The 17,125-nt window shown below is 42.4% G+C and overlaps 1 protein-coding gene across 1 annotated transcript in view; it reads left to right on the top strand.

The window, feature by feature from the left end:
- Positions 1-17,125, top strand: part of polr1a (RNA polymerase I subunit A) — a 185,396-nt gene that overhangs the window by 146,552 nt on the left and 21,719 nt on the right. Inside the window, exons 29-31 of the mRNA XM_063047054.1 lie at positions 1,802-1,918; positions 8,516-8,770; positions 10,787-10,987. Coding sequence (XP_062903124.1) covers positions 1,802-1,918; positions 8,516-8,770; positions 10,787-10,987 — 573 coding nt within the window. The remainder of the gene's footprint in view (positions 1-1,801; positions 1,919-8,515; positions 8,771-10,786; positions 10,988-17,125) is intronic.

Below are 17,125 nucleotides of genomic sequence, written 5' to 3'. Positions count from 1 at the left end.
TACCAACACAGCCACACCAGCCTCTCTGCCTACCTGCCCGTATATCCTTGGATGTTAAGCTCTTATGATCTTCTTTCAGCCACGACTCAGTGATACCCTAAATATTATACCTGTCTATCTCTTAATGCTGCAAGATTGTCTGCCTTATTCCATATACTGCATACATTCAAATATAACACCTTCAGTCCTGTATCCATCACTCTTTTTGATTTTGACCCCCTGTAACACTTAAACTCAGCCCACTGACTGCAACTTTGCCTTGTCTGTCTATCCTCATCATAGTCTCACTGCACACTGCATCTAGTTGTATACCAACCTCCTCATCCTCAGCCCTATCACTCTGGTTACCATCCTCCTGCCAAATTAGCTGAAACCCTCTCCAGCAACTCTAGCCAACCTGCCCCCAAGGATATTGGTACTCCCAGGTTCAGGTGCAACCTATCCTTTTTGTACAAGTCATGCCTTCTCCAGAAGAGAACCCTATGATCGAGAAATCTAGTTCCTGAATCAGTTCTTCAGCCAAGCATTCATCTGCCAAATTATCCTATTCTTATCCTCACTGCTGGGTGGCACAGACAGAGATTATTATTTTCCGCTTTCTACCCAACTCCCTGTATTCTCTCTTCAACACCTCCTCCCTTTTCCTGCCTTTGCCGTTGGTACCAATGTGTGCCACAACTTCCGGCTGTTCACCCACACCCTTTAGAATGCTATGGACCTGGTCTGAGACATCCCTGACCCTGGCAACCTGTGAGGCAACATCTGGGTGTCTCGTTCACATCCACAGAATCTGCTGTGAACTTCTCTAATTATGGAATCCCCTATCACCACTGCACTCCGTCTTCTTCCCCCTTTCCCTTCTGAGCCACAGAGACAGACCTAGTGCCAGAGATCAGGTTGCTGCAGCTTCCTCAAGTAGGTCATTCGCCTCCCCCCTCCCCGACCCCCACCTCCACCCCAACAGGGTGCAAACTATTGAGGGGAACGGTCACAGGGGTACTCAACATTGGCTGCCGATTACCTTTCCCCATCCTCACAGTCACCCAGATACCTGCCTCTGGTAACTTAGGGGTGACGACTTTCCTGTAGCTCCTATCTATCACATCCTCATTTTCCCATATGAGCCAAAGATCATCCAGCTGCAGCTCCGGATGCTTAACATAGTGCAGATGTAGTTATCAGGGAGACTGGAGGTCTCCCAAAGTTCACACATCTCACAAAAGGAACATACCACTGACTCTGGACCCATTCTGAGCAGGAAATGTACTGACGGGGGGGCGGGGGGGGTGGGGCCGTGGAATCCCTAGAAACCTATTTGGAACCTCTGCTTGTGCTTGCCCTACCCTGTTCTTGCCTTAAGACTATTGAACCTCTTGTTAGTAATTCTCCCAACCCTAATCAGAATGGGACTGAGCACTGTGCTTCCATTAGGAATTGATAGTAATAGAGATCATTGATCATGCATGTTTTCCCTGGTCTAGTTTGATGTGATATTTATCACTGTTTTGTTAGAATTGCAACTATTTTACCTCTCTGTCATTTACTGCCGGTGGTGTGGTGGCATCCGCACCGGACTTTGAGACGAGTGGTCCCGGGTTCCAATCCGGCTGGCTACTTGCATGCTTTCCATCCGTGCTGGGTTGAGTGTCGAGCTAGCAGCTCAGTCTCGTAAAAAATCAGGCAAAAGTGCTAAAGAAACCGCAAGGTTGCCACCTGAAGCACCACAAAGCGTGAAGAGGAACAACAATAACTGGAGAGATTTTTGTCTTTTGTTTATCGCCATGTGTTTTTTTTTAAAAAGACACAGGATGACAATGAGTTGGCTGGTGAAGAGGAAGTCCCAATTGTTGACGCGCAAGCAGATGAAGGAGATGCCGATGCTACAGATGCCAAAAGGCGTGAAAAACAGGAAGAAGAGGTATAACATGCATTTCAAAGACTTTTTCAGAATCAGGTTTAATATCACTGGCTCGCGTCATGAAATTTGTTGTTTTGCGGCAGCAGTACATTGCAAGACATAATAATACAAAAGAAGATAAATTATGAGAAGGAATTTATATTAAATAAGTGGCTGAGAAAGAGAGCAAAAAAAAAGTGAAGTAGTATACATGAGCTCATTGCCCATTCAGACGTCTGATGGTGGAGGGGAAGAAACTGTTCCTAAAACACTGAGCGTGGGTCTTCAGGCTCCTGTAACTACTCAATGGTGACATGAGAAGGGGGCATGTCATGGGTGATGGGGATCCATAATGGTGGATGCTGCCATTTTGAGGCATTGGCTTTTGAAGATGTTCTTGATGCTGCAGAGGCCAGTGCACATGATGGAGCTGGCTGCGTTTACAACTTTCTGCAAACTGTCTTCATCAAGCTGAGGTCCTTGGCAACAGACAAGGTTTTTTTTTGCTGAAGATTATTCACTAAAGAAACACTCAGTTTCTAGGGGTGTTTCTAATTGTAGCCCGGGGTAGGCAACCTTAAGCACATATGATTTTCTAGCATGTGTTATTAATTAATTTGAGGCAAAACATAACTAGATGTATGTAAATGGATAATTCCCAGATTTCAAGTTTTTTATGGCATTTATCTGGCCCACCATCCGCTCATTAAAACGCGATCCGGCCCACAGAGGCAAAAAGGCTGCTGACCCCTGTCTTAGCCATTAATTGTAAAACACTGTAAGAGTTGTAAAATCAAGGTCTATTTTCGTGCTTCATTATTTGAGATGTTGTAAATTTAGTCAGTATAAAAGGGAACCATATGTAAGGTCTTGGAAGCTGAAATCTTACAAGCCGTTGAGAAATTTGAGGGAAGCTGGAAGGATCTTAGTGAGAGGGGCTATGAAGAGTAGGATTAAGAAAAATTACAAAACATTTTATAAACATGTTAAAGACACAAGGGTAGCAAGGGAAAGGGTACTGGACCACCCACTAAGGAGGGAATGTATGCCAGGAGCCAGAGGAAGTCAGTAGGTGAGATACAAAGTAAGTACTTTGCATTGATATTTACCAAGGAGAAGAACATGGATGATGAAATTTGGGAGGGGTGTGTTGATATTTTTGGACTTGTTAATATTAAGGAAATGGTTTTAGGTCTCTTGAAGAATATCAAGGTGGATAAATCCCCAGAGCCTGATGGGATCTATCCTAGGTTACTGAGAGAGGCAAGGCAGGAGATTACTGCAGTCTTGGCCAAGTTCTTTGTATCCTTCTTAACAAGCTCCCAGTAAAATGGATTATAGCCAAAGTTGTTACTTTGTTTTAGAAAGGCAGGCGGGGTAATCCAGCAAATCATAGTTTGCTGAGTATTATATTTATGGTTCGCAAATTAATGGAAGAGCTTTTTATGGGGATGGATGAGAGGTATCGATCATGTGGATAGTCAGAGGCTTTTTCCCGGGACTGAAATGACTAGCATGAGAGGGCACAGGTGTTTGGAAGTAGGTACAGAGGAGATGTAAAGGGTAAGTTTTTTACACAGAGTAGTGAGTTTGTGGAATGGGCTGCTGGCAACGGTTGTGGAGGTGGATACGATAGGGTCTTTTAAGAGACTCCTGAATAGGTACATGGAGCTTAAAACAATAGAGGGCTATGGGTAACCCTAGGTAATTTCTAAAGTAAGTACATGTTCGGCACAGCATTGTGGGCTGAAGGACCTGTATTGTGCTGTATTTTTTCCTGTTTCTATGTTTCACGGAAGGGTTTGTTTGCATTATGAAAAAATCTGAACTTATTGGTGAACGTTATTAGATGGTTTTGTACAGAGAAGGTCTTGTTGCATGAAGTTGAGATAACTATGATGATTCATAAAACTAGCACAGTGGATGATGTCTATGTGGGCTTTAAAGTATTTGACAAAATCTGTCATGATAGGCTGATGGAGAAGTTTAGGCTGCATGTTTTCCAAAGTGACTGGATAGGTTGGATTCAAAAGTGACATGGTCATAGATGACAGACGGTAGTGGTGGAGGGATGTTACTCTCACTGAAGGTCTGTGACAAATGGTATTTCACAAGGATCAAAGCAAGGACCTTGCAGATGGTAAATGGTAGAATCCTCAGGAGCATTGACCCACAGGGGGAACTGGGGTGAAAGTCCATAGTTGTCTGAAGTGGCAACATAAGTCAATAGGATAGTAAAGAAAGCATACGGCATACTTGCCTTCATTGTTTGGGGTATTGAGAATAAAACAAGAAAACCAAGGTACAGCTGTATAAAGCTGTGGTCACATTTGGAGTATTGTGTGCAATTTCAATCATCGTATTGCAGAAAGATTTTGGGAGCTTTAGCAAGTGTGCAGAAGAGCTTCATTGAGTTATTGCCTGGATTGGAGAGCATGAGCTGTAAGGAGAAGTTGGACAAACTTGGGTTTCTCTGGAGCTTTAGATGTTGAAGGGCAAACTATTAGAAATGTAGTGAATTCTGGTTTATTGGGACAAATCAGGACCAATACATTTTGGCCCAATTAAGCAGCTGCCCCAATTAGCTGAAGTTTCATGGAAGCTTTTCGTTTTCATTAGTTGTTTTTCATCCTGGCCATTTCTGGCATCTCCAAGCCTGACTACTTGAAACCACAGTGAGCAAAACAGTTCTGAATTGTCTTACTGCTTATTTCTCACCAACAATTGGTGACAAAAATCACTGCTTTTTGAACAGAAATGCATGCAACTGAGGCTATTTAGGAACTGTTCATTCTAAGCACGGTGTAGTGTCTAACGGCCACACAACTGATGCTGATTGGAAACTTTGGCAACAGTCTTCTGTCCCAGTTAAGCGGTAGAGTGTTCCAAATAAACAAAGGGAACCCTGGCTATTTTCCAAATTAACAAAGGGAACCCTGGCTATTTTCCAAAATAAACAAAGGGAACCCTGGTAAGTTTTTGTTAAGAGTTGTCCCAAATGAACAGCAGTCGCTTTAACCAATTAACCAGAATCCATTGAGTATAAAATTAGGGTAGGTGCCTGGACCTTCCAGTGAAAATGGTGGAAACGGATACAATAGCAATGTTTAAGAAGCATTTATACAGACACGTGAATAGGCAGGGAATGAAGGAATACAGATATTGTGCAGACAAATGAAATTAGTTTATATTGTCATCATGGTCAGAGCAGACATGGTTGGTCCAAAGGCCATTGTACAGTATATTTATCTGTATTTTTGAGATACTGCACAGTAACAAGCCCTTCCAGCCCCACAAGCTCGTGACACCCAGTTACATCCAGTGACTGATTAACCTACGAACCTATATGTCTTTGAAACGTGAGAGGAGACCAGAGCACCCAGAACACACAGATTCCTTACGGACAGCGGAGGAATTGAATCTGGGCTGCTGGCGCTGAAATAGCGTTATGTTAATTCTAAGTCACTTTTGCAATTCGATGAAGTGTAGCTTAGCAATTCTATTTCACAATGCTGACCTCTGTACGATTTTGCATTGCGGTACTGGTGGTAATACATGGCCTGCATCCGCTGTAGGCCGGCAGGGGGTCCACTGGGTTCAATCGTAAGACAATCAAATCAACGACGGGAGTGCGGTCCTGAGGACTTCAGTGTAAAGTGCCCATAGGTCACATTGGTCAAGTGCACCTTCATCCTCAATATTCCACCTTAGCAAGAAATGAGGTATTGGTTTGGATGGGTACATCTATTGAACTGATGTGGAGGGCCAAAGGCCCTGTTTCCTGTGTCATGTGCCTGACTCCAAATAAAAATGTGCATAGTCATAGTCATAGTCATACTTTATTGATCCTGGGGGAAATTGGTTTTCATACAGTTGCACCATAAATAATAAATAGTAATAAAGCCATAAATAGTTAAATAGTAATATGTAAATTAAGCCAGTAAATTATGAAATAAGTCCAGAACCACCCTACTGGCTCAGGGTGTCTGACCCACCAAGGGAGGAGTTGTAAAGTTTGATGGCCACAGGCAGGAATGACTTCCTGTGACGCTCTGTGTTGCATCTCGGTGGAATGAGTCTCTGGCCGAATGTACTCCTGTGCCCACCCAGTACATTATGTAGTGGATGGGAGACATTGTCCAAGATGGCATGCAACTTGGACAGCATTCTCTTTTCAGACACCACCATGAGAGAGTCCAGTTCCATCCCCACAACATCACTGGCCTTACGAATGAGTTTGTTGATTCTGTTGGTGTCTGCTACCCTCAGCCTGCTGCCCCAGCACACAACAGCAAGCTTGATAGCACTGGCCACCACAGACTCGTAGAACATCCTCAGCATCGTCCGGCAGATGTTAAAGGACCTCAGTCTCCTCAGGAAATAGAGACGGCTCTGACCCTTCTTGTAGACAGCCTCAGTGTTCTTTGACCAGTCCAGTTTATTGTCAATTCGTATCCCCAGGTACTTGTAATCCTCCACCATGTCCACACTGACCCCCCTGGATGGAAACTGGGGTCACCGGTACCTTAGCTCTCCTCAGGTCTACCACCAGCTCCTTAGTCTTTTTCACATTAAGCTGCAGATAATTCTGCTCACACCATGTGACAGTTTCCTACTGTAGCCCTGTACTCAGCCTCATCTCCCTTGCTGATGCATCCAACTATGACAGAGTCATCAGAAAATTCTGAAGATGACAAGACTCTGTGCAGTAGTTGAAGTCCGAGGTGTAAATGGTGAAGAGAAAGGGAGACAGGACAATCCCCTTCGGAGCCCTAGTGCTGCTGATCACTCTGTCGCACACACAGTGTTGCAAGCACACGTACTGTGGTCTGCCAGTCAGGTAATCAAGAATCCATGATACCAGGGAAGCATCCACCTGCATCGCTGTCAGCTTCTCCCCCAGCAGAGCAGGGCGGATGGTGTTGAACGCACTGGAGAAGTCAAAAAACATGACCCTCACAGAGCTCGCTGGCTTGTCCAGGTGGGCATAGACACGGTCCAACAGGTAGACGATGGCATCCTCAACTCCTAGTCGGGGCTGGTAGGCGAATTGGAGGGGATCTAAGTGTGGCCTGACCATAGGCTGGAGCAGCCAGAGCATCACATTCATACCATGTACTCTGCTTGGCTCTCAATTAACCTTGGTAAGTGATAGGATGTATTTTAGTCCATTTTTGGAGAGAGTATTTGTTGACTTAAAGTACGTAGATGATTGGTGGGTTTATTCTTATTTGAGGTTTTGTAATTACATAATTTCTCGATGACCAAAGGTTCTTGAATCACAATATATATTATCATCTGTAGTGGAGTTGTTTGAATATTTCTTGTAAGGCCCTAATCTACTAGTAGTGGGGCTTGGGTTGAATGTTCTCTTTGGTGGCCAGTATGAGCAGTGGAAAGGACAAAGGTTATTTCTGCGTATGTGTTCACAAGTTCGCCTCCACTGTACTTTATACAATGCTGGAGAGAGAGGTAGATCTCAAGTCAGAGCAGGGATGGGTGAGTGAGTGAGTATTTATTTATTTATCGATTGACTGAGATACAATGAGGAATATGTACTTCTGCCCCTTGGACCCATGCCCCCAAGCAATCCCCCTTTTTAATCTTAGCCTACAATGCCCAACTAACCTACCAACTGGTATGTTTTTGAACGATGGGAGGAAATCAGAGCACCCAGAGGAAACCCACGCAGTCATGGAGAAAACGTACAAACTTGTGTAGCCCCCGGTAAGCTTCAGGCTCACTCAGCTCGCTTTCATCTAGGGGGAGCAGCCTTCAGCCCCACCAAACTGTGATCAAGTTTGTGTGGATGCTGTGTGATGTACCCCACCCCGCCAAATAACAGACAGTACCCCATATGCGATTAAATGATTACACTTTATAGATCTTACTTTGACTATGTAGATAATAAAGGAACAAAAAAGAACTGTTTAACTGTATAAGAAAAAAGAAAAAGGCGCCATTATTATTAACCAGTTCGTGCACACATCGTTGGAGCTCTTACATAACCGGGTCCCCCTTCCTCCAGTCGGTGTCCTCCGAATCCCGTCGACCCACGAATGGGACCACCCTCGGTGATCGACCAAACACTCTACTTGAGTCTGTCCTCATCTCCTCTCCTCGCTGAAGACCCTGTGCCTCGGGGTCCGTTCTGTCACCCAGCTTACAGCATCGCATCTCCTCTCTCTGTCCCCATCACGCATTCTCCCCAAAGCCCGCGAAAACAATAGCTTGCAGACACACAAGAAAGAATAACATCTATCCCAATTGGTTAGCAAATGAATACAGTTATCGTTATCAGTAATTATAACCCAAACAAGCTGCTAGAGAGAACTAGCAGTTAACATCACAGAGAAGCCATTTTAGTTACCATAACAAAGAAGCCATTTTTATTAGCCTTAGCAGCAACATAAAAGAAGAAACCCCTTTCACTTGTTACAGGCAACGGTGGGAATTGAACCCAGGTTGCCTGTATTGCAAAGCGTTGTGCTAACCACTATGCTACTGTGCAGTCCCATTAATCGTGAATTGCAGCTCTTTGAGCATGCCACGGAATGTATTTGCCACTTACCTATGGGGTGGTGAGCTGATAACATAACTATTTTACTTATCTTTTAGGTAGATTATGATAGTGAGGGAGAGGAGGCCAGGGACGATGCAGAAGAACTGGAGGAGAAGGAAGATGAAGTTCTCTCAAAAGACGAACAACAGGAACTCACCAACCAAGACTCTTCTGAATATTCTGATTTTATGAAGAATAGTGGAGGGGACACCACAGTGGACATTGCTGATGCAAGAGTAAATGCGGTGTTAGATTTACATCCTGCTATTGAAGGTTATAAATATGATGCAAATGACAGTCTGTGGTGTGAGGTAAGACAAGAATAATGTTACATGAAAAATAGCAGAAACGATTTGTTAAAACCACTGAAGTTTGTTTTTGTTTTGCTGAACTGAGTTGCTCTGAAGATCCATTGTTCTGAAAGTTCATCGTCAGTCAATGTAGCATGTCCACAGGAAGCTGGAGAGGTTTACTCAGGTCTGCCAGACGATTCACCAATGACAGCAAAATATTGTTCCACTTGCCTCATTAAGGTCATCAGCAGTTACAGCATTTTATGTGAAGGGAAAGTCTATCAGAATTTGTGGGTTCTAAGCAATCAATTATTTTTCTTTATTGATGCGATCTTTCAATGTCTCAGCAAATTAGAGAACTGCTAATCTCAGATACTCCTTTATAAATTCTAAGTGTTCCTCGGTGGCTGTTTCACAAGTCAGAATGAAGGCAAGCCAATTCCAGGTGGATTTGAAGACCTGAATGATAGGAAAAGTTTGAATAGGTTATGGTTTTATTCCCTGGAGTGTGGGAGAAAGAAGGGAGGTTTTGTCGAGGTCTATATGGGTATCAATAGGGTAAACGCAGCCAGGCTTTTTCCAGAGTCCTCACGGTACATTGATTATCAAAGTACGTATGCAGTATACAACTCTGAGATTCATCTTCTCCAGACAGCCACAAAATAAAGAAAACCATGGAAGCCGTTCAAAGAAAAACATCAATCACCCCCCCATGCTCAAAAAAACATTGTGAAAATGGCAATAAGAACATCAACCTCTCTGCTACGTGCAAAAGCAAATTGTGTAACTGGCCATGAGAAAGAATGGATGAAAACACAACATAAAAACATAAAACTGAAGGGGTCCAATTGAACTACAGTCCAATCCATAAATGGCAGACCCAGAACTTCGGTATCATCCTCCAACAGCATCAACAGAGAGAGATACAGGGAGACCACTCAAAAGCAGGGACCCTTCCTCAGGAGCAGTGAGCAAGAGACTGTCACACCCAGACACCCCCTCCGGCAGTGGCGAGCGAGAGGTTGGGAGCTTCTAGGCTTTGAGACCGTTCACCTCCTGGAATCTTGGAGACAGCAAAGCACCAGATCTCTCAGTTGATCTTCAAACTATCGATAACAAGCTCTAACAGTACCAGAAATACATTAAAAAAATAAAAAAGATGTAAAAGAAGTGGAAGAAACAGTTTTGTGGACTATCTGAAAGATGTTGTTTGAGGTAGTGTTGTTCGCTGGCGCCATTTTCACCAGTTGGGTGAGACCACAACTAGAGATCATAGGTTAAGGGTGAAAGATGAAATATTTAAGGGAAAAGTGAAGGGGAACATCATTCATTGGGTGGTGCAAGTGTGGATCGAGCTGCCAGCAGAAATGATGGATGCAGCTTTGATTTTAACATTTGAAGAGAAATTTTGGGAGTACATGGTTAGGAGGAGTATGGAGAGCTATGAACCAGGTGCAGGTTGATGGGACTAGGCAGAACAACAGTTTGGCATGAACTACATAGGTCAAAGGGTCAGTTTCTGTGCTGTAGTGTTCTATATCTCTATGACTCTCTACAGCAAGCATCCCAGCAGAATCATCTGTTTAGAATACTTGTCTCATCTGGAATTGATCACTGATCATCTGGTATGGAGTCATACCTACTAGGATTTAAGTCTTAAAATTTGCTTGAGGACGTATTTTCTCCTTGTCAGTAAAATAGATTTTATATCTTTTAGTGTTAGGCCTGAGAGTCCAAGAAGTTCAAAGTAAAGTGCATAAATGAAATATTGCAAGGTACGGGATGCATTAACCAGTGACACTTCGAATGCAATGAAGCAGGGAGTTCAGAAGCCTAATGGTCTGAGGGAAGAAACTGTTTCCCATCCTGCCCATTTTTGTTTTTATGCATTGGAGTCTTCTGTATTTGAAGAATGCAAATTATGTGGGAGAACCCCCCAAAAATTGGGCATTTGTAATGCTTCTAGGTTCTTTTTCAAGTCCAGTGTTTGCCAAGAGGCTACATTCCAATGATTTGAGTATTTTTATTCTGCAGGTTAAACTGAAGCTGCCTATTATGAAGGTGCACTTTGACCTCTCCTCATTGATCATGTCTGTGGCTCAAAAGGCAGTTGTTTACGAGACCAGAGGAATCACTCGTTGTCTTCTGAATGAAACGACCAACAGGACAGGAGAGAAGGAAACAGTTTTGAACACAGAGGGAATAAACCTTACCGAGATGTTCAAGTATGACAATGTGAGTAAAATGTTGTGACAACTATTACCGCCGGGAAATTTGGAAAGGGAACAGATGGCTGCTCTGTATTGAAAAACCCAGCAACAGATAAGGGGCAATTCTTCTCTTCAGTCTAGTTTACCATTCAGTAAGATAATGGTTGCTCTATGATTGAACAGTACTTGTCTACCTTTTCTAATAGCCCACAATATATTTAATTGTGAAATATCTATTAATCTCAGATGTAAAATAAACAAGAAACTAAAGCATCAATTGCCATCTTTGTGAAGAAAGACATGTCCTGCAACCCCTTCTGTATTTTCCATTTTGTTCCTGCATTTTTGTATATTTTACCAGTGGAGAAAGTTTCTCTTTGCCTTCTGTTGCCTTTAAACAAATTAACCCTTAACCTTCTACCAACACTGAAGGGCCTGTTTCTGTCCCGTACTTTTCTTTGACTCTATAACCTAATAAGGTGGCTACTGAGTGTATGTTCGTGGTCATCTGCAGCTGTAGCCTATCCACTTCAAAATTCGATGTGTTGTGCGCTCAGAGATGCTCTTCTGCCCACTACTGTCGTAACGTCTGGTTATTTGAGTTACTGTCACCTTCCTGTCAGCTTGAACCAGTCTGGCCATTCTCCTCTAATCTTCCTCATTAACAAGGCATTATCGTCCACAGAACCAGGGCCGAATTAACCTAGTAGCAAAAGTAGCATATGCTACGGGCCCTGCACTTTCGAGGGCCCTGCCCGCACTAAATGCTTGCAAACTGCAGTCTGGTGAAGTCGGCATCTCACCGTTGTTTTGCCCTTAAGCATTTATTTAACTTTATTAAATTTCCACTTTAATTCGTTTGTATCTATTTTCTAGTTGAAGATAAAGGTTGATAACTACGTTGCCGTTTAACAAAGCATAAAATTTATTGTTTATGGTATATCGCGGCATGTGATGAGCTCACCTCTGGTTTCGCCGCATGTTGTGGGTAACCTCCATTTCAGGAAAAAGGGAAAGGAGGGGGCTTGTGTGAGCAGCATGAAGGTGAAAAGCTCCATCTCCATCCACAAAGAAACGTTATAGAAGCAACGCCGTAAGTTCATGTAACAGTAGGCGTGTTGAAGTAAATCTAGTAACACGGATTCTGTTAAAAGCAGCATCGGTTGATGAGGTTATTTACGAGTATTTACAATGCAAATGTGTAGAGAATGAAACAGACACTGAATATGTTTTGTATTATTTTATGAATAGTTTTCACCATACGATGTCAATGTGGAAGGTTGAACAGTAAACAGTCAATTTTACTGCGACTCTGTCTTCATTGGCTCTGGTTAACCTGATGTTTAGTCAGAGTTTCAACACACTGCACGAGAACACTACACACAGTGTTCTCATGACGATCTGGCGACGCTGTTGTTTTCATGTCGGGGGAGCTGCATGTGTGTGCAGGCGTGTGTTGGCTCCTTGCTGTGTCGTGGTGACCTTTGTGCTATCTCCCATGCTCCCAAGCCGCTGCAGCTGTTACACCGCTGACTTTGACTGTACGCTATGTTTTGCTGTCTGGACCAGTTGAAAGATTTGTGAAGTTTTTGGTTATGGAAGGTCATAGTGCTGAACAGCTCGCTCAAAGTTTACTTGACTTTTTAAAGGAAAATGACATTGATATAAAAAAACAGCCTTGGTCAAAGTTATGACAATGCCAGCAACATGAGTGGCAAGTATAGTGGCTTACAAGCACAAACTGAAGAGCTGAATGAGTTTCTGGATTATATTCCATGTTTTGCATATTCAAAGATTCAAAAAACTTTATTGTCATTCTAACCATACATCAGCTCTGCAGGGCAGAATGAGACAGCGTTTCCCAATTATAACATAACAAACACAACATTAAATAATAAACATAACAATAAATAGTAAAACACAACGGCCACATGTCAGTTAAAATCAAGTTATAAGTGTCCAGTGCAAGTTAAAAGTGTCCAAAGCAGAGTCAGGTAGAGCAGCTAAACTTGGTTGGAAAATGTGCTGCTGAATGTTGTCAAGAAGCATTAATTTTATTTCAATTTGTAGAAAGCCTGTACACATTTTTTTCTGCTTCTACTTAGCGGTGGGATCTCCTTTCTGCTGCATTATCTGATGGTGGTGCTCATTTGCCCATTGTGAAAAGAATGTCAGATACCAGGTGGTCAGCTTGTGCAGATGCAACAAAAGCACTTTTACACAGCTTTTCTGCAATAAGGCAAGTCTTGGATGACATTTCAAATAACAATGATCAGAAGGCAGATTATCGACAACAGGCTCGTGACTACTTTCAATCACGATGAAGTTGGAAACAGGAATAATGGTCATATTGTGGGATCATGTATTACAGCGTTTTCAAATGACCAGTGCTGCTTTGCAATCTTCTGGCCAAGACTTGAACACAGCTTGTGCACTCTATGAATCCTTGCGTGGATATATTAAAGCTATGCGGTCTACTTTTTCAGACATTGAGCAAAAAGCCAAGGATCTGACTAGGTGTGAAGGTTATCAACAGCAAACTCGAAAAAAACACAAGTGAAATCGTGTGCATGATGATTTCAGTGGTTCCAGCACTCTTGATCCACTTGTTGAATCTTAATACCTTCTCAGAAGTTTAAAAGCCGAACATTTCTTGCCATTATTGACAGCTTGCTTTCTGCCCTGTCAAAAAGGCAGAAAGCTTATCAAAGGTGAATGGTGTTTTTGGATTCCTTCATCAGTTACAGTCGTTTACACATGAAGAGATCGTAAAGAGGTCATCAAATCTTATTAAATCATATCCGGAAGATCTGGAAGAAAGTCTTGATGAAGAATTTGTGCAGTTTATTGAACTGTTGAAAACTGATCTTGCTTCTCATATTGGCGCCAAAGAAGACCTTATAGAGTTACAGTTGTACCGTTTGATAACTGACAATTCTTTGGAGTCATGTTTTCCAAATGTAGAAAATGCCTTACGCATCCATTTGTCACTCATGGTTATCAACTGCAGTGGAGAACGCTTATTTTCAAAACTGAAAAGGATTAAAAATGAACTAAGGAGCACCACAGGTCAAAACAGATAGCACAGTCTCACTCTAATGAGCATTGAACATGAACTTCTGTGTGAAATAGACATTTCCAGTATCATCAGCAAATTTGCTCATGCTAAATCTAGAAAATCTAACTTTTAAGGTGTAGTTTTGTTACTTTTGACATTTGAAATTGATACCTACATGTAAGTAATACTATTACTGAAGTGTCAGGCATTTGTCGTATTATCTGGCTGTATAGCAAATGAAAAAATTGAATTACTTTACTATGCAAGTAAATAATTTATGTTTTAATACTTAAGTGCATTTTTAAAATTTAGGGCCCCTTTATAATATGCACTAGCTTAATCCGGCCCTGCACAGAACTGCCGTTCACTGGGTGCCTTTTGTTTCTTGCGCCTTTCTCTGTGAGGTGTAGGGACTGTTGAGCGTGAAAATCTCAGATCAGCCATTTCTGAGATACTCAAACTACCCTATCTGGCACCAACAATCATTCCATAGTCAAAGTCACTTAAATGACATTTCTTCCCCATTCTGATGTTTGGTCTGAACAGCAACTGAATTCCGTAATCATGTCTGCATGCTATTATGCATTGAGTTGCTGCCACCCGATTGGCAGATTGGATATTTGCATTAACAAGCAGGTGTACTTAATAGGGCGGCCACTGTGTGTATAGAAATTGATGACCTCTCATCATAACTCAACATTTTAATATTTCCAGCCTTTTCTATTCAGCGGTTACTGAGAACTGCACTACTTTATGTGAGCATTGTTCAACTAGATCTACTTTGCACTTCCTCAAAATCCTCTTCAGAACTGGATCCTGTGATCTTGTAGCTTCAGCCGCTGCTCAGAAAGTAGTGGTTAACACCTGATGTAATTCCAAGCTACTTTACCAGATAGCCCCAGCATGCAAGAGATACCCATTTCCTCACTGGTAGTGTTATTTCTCAGCTTCACAGTCATCTGGCTATGGTAAGAATCTTGTTACATCCATAATCAAAGCTGTATTTTATCTCCCTCCACCAACCCCAGAGAGGGAAAAGTGACTTCATTCTACCCTTTTTCCATTCAAAATTAGAAATGGATAGCTTGCTCAGCAAACACAGCAGAAGAAAGCAGCAATAGGATTTGGATTAAAAGGAAAGACAACAACTGGGCTGCAAGATGAAGACAGGAGGGTATGGAACTGAGGGGGTGTATCTGGGACGTCAGGTAGCACCGTTGTGCCCTCTGGAGATGTCGTGGGCTTATCATCGAAACGTCAAAGAAGGAGCGTGCTCACCTGATGACCCCGATGACGTACCTACCCTCCCTCCTTGTCACCACTCCAAGCCCACTGCCAACATTGAGAGTGCCGACTTACCATAGGGATCGAAACATCAAGTCCTAGTAGCTCTACTCAACTGTTAAAAAGGTAAAAAGAGAAAAGAGCTCCCCCGCCCACACTCAAAAGAGTTATAAGACCAAGGGGAAAAAAGATCATTTAAAAGGAAAATTAGACAAAAGCTCAGAATCATTGAATCGCACAGTACAGGTGGAAATTCAGCCCATCACAACTGTGGTAACAGAAATGAATCTCAGGGTCGTATATGGTGACATGTATGTATTTTGATAATAAATTTACTTTAAATTTTGAATTAAAGATTTAATGTATACTATGCAATGAAGGGGTTGAGATGGCTGTTTCAAAATGTTACCACATACAAGAGTAGTATTCTTGTGGTTGAACTTTGCACCTGATTCTTCCCATAGTCCCTGCATACTTTTTCGTGAGCCTTACCTCTCCTGTAATTCTGGCATTGTCTTCCAGAGCTGTGTTGTTTTGTTTACCTTTCCAGGATTTATTTGCGGTCTGTAAAGAGATAAACAACCTAGATTGGATTCTGCATTTGCTTAAAATGTTAACTCTTTCCCTGGCATTTTTAGGACATAGAACAGCACAGCACAGTACAGGCCCTCTCTCATTCTTTCAAATTCTAGAGAATACCAGGCTTAGTTTGCTCTCCTTGCAAACAAAGACATGTCCTTGGAACCAGTCAAGTGAATATTTGCTTCACTCCCACCATGACAAATTGTATCCTTTCTCAGATAGGCAGACCAAAACTGTGCACAACAGTCCAGGTGTAGTTTCACTAAGACCTTCTACATTTACATGGAACCTTACAGCTTTTTGGCCCACAATGTTGTTCGGACATTTAAACCTACTCCAAGATCAATTTAACTCTTTCCTCCATTTCTCTTTCTTCCATGTGCTTATCTAAGAGTCTCTTAAATGACCCTTATGCGTCTGCCTCCACCATCCTGACAGCACATTCCTCCCACCCACCACTTCCTTTGACATCCCCCCCTATACTTTCCTCCAAAAACCGTAACGTTAGGGTCCCTTGTAAGTACTCTTACTTCTTTTTCCAAACCACTTCCCTATTTTAGGCACCTTAGCTCTATATACTGTGTGTAGCTAAGATTTTTGAACAGTACTGTTCTCCTCATAAGGCATGCTCCATAATTCAGGCAGCATCTTGGTAAATCTCTGATCCTCTTTAAATCTTCCATATCCTCCCCATAATGAGCCGACCAGATCTGAGCACAGCACTCCAAGTATTGTGTTCAGTTCCTCAGGAAAGAAAGTGGAGCACTGCCGTTCATTGGCCTACATGAAATGGTTAAGTCCTACTTATAGGACATGGCTGCCTTTGGCAAAACCAGAGGCAATTGCCAATCTCCAATTGCTCTTGAAGAGGTGGTAGAGCGCTGTTTCTTGAATTGACCCTCCATCTGTGGTGAAGATGTAGTCTCTTGGTGCTAGTGGGGATAGAACAAGTGACAATGAATGAGTAAAACAGGTACTGTGAAACCTGGAAGGCAAGGTGACACATTGGGGTACTCAAATAATGTTCTTAAACCAGCTGTTAATGAAGCACCGCAAACCGGAAGGTAAAGAAAAGCAATAACATACTGTTTGGCCTTTGTACTCTCAGCCAGAGCTCTGGAGAAAAACCTAAGCAAATAAAATTAATTGAAAGTCGAGAATTGCATTATACATTAGGGGCATTTAAGAAACTCTTAGGCACATGGGTGATAGAAAATTGGAGGGCTATGTAGGAGGGAA

The sequence above is a fragment of the Mobula hypostoma genome, chromosome 4 (assembly GCF_963921235.1).
Source record: "Mobula hypostoma chromosome 4, sMobHyp1.1, whole genome shotgun sequence".
Lineage (NCBI taxonomy): Eukaryota > Metazoa > Chordata > Chondrichthyes > Myliobatiformes > Myliobatidae > Mobula > Mobula hypostoma.
The sequence above is the reverse complement of the archived record's forward strand: the minus strand, read 5'-3'. Positions and strand labels throughout refer to the sequence as shown.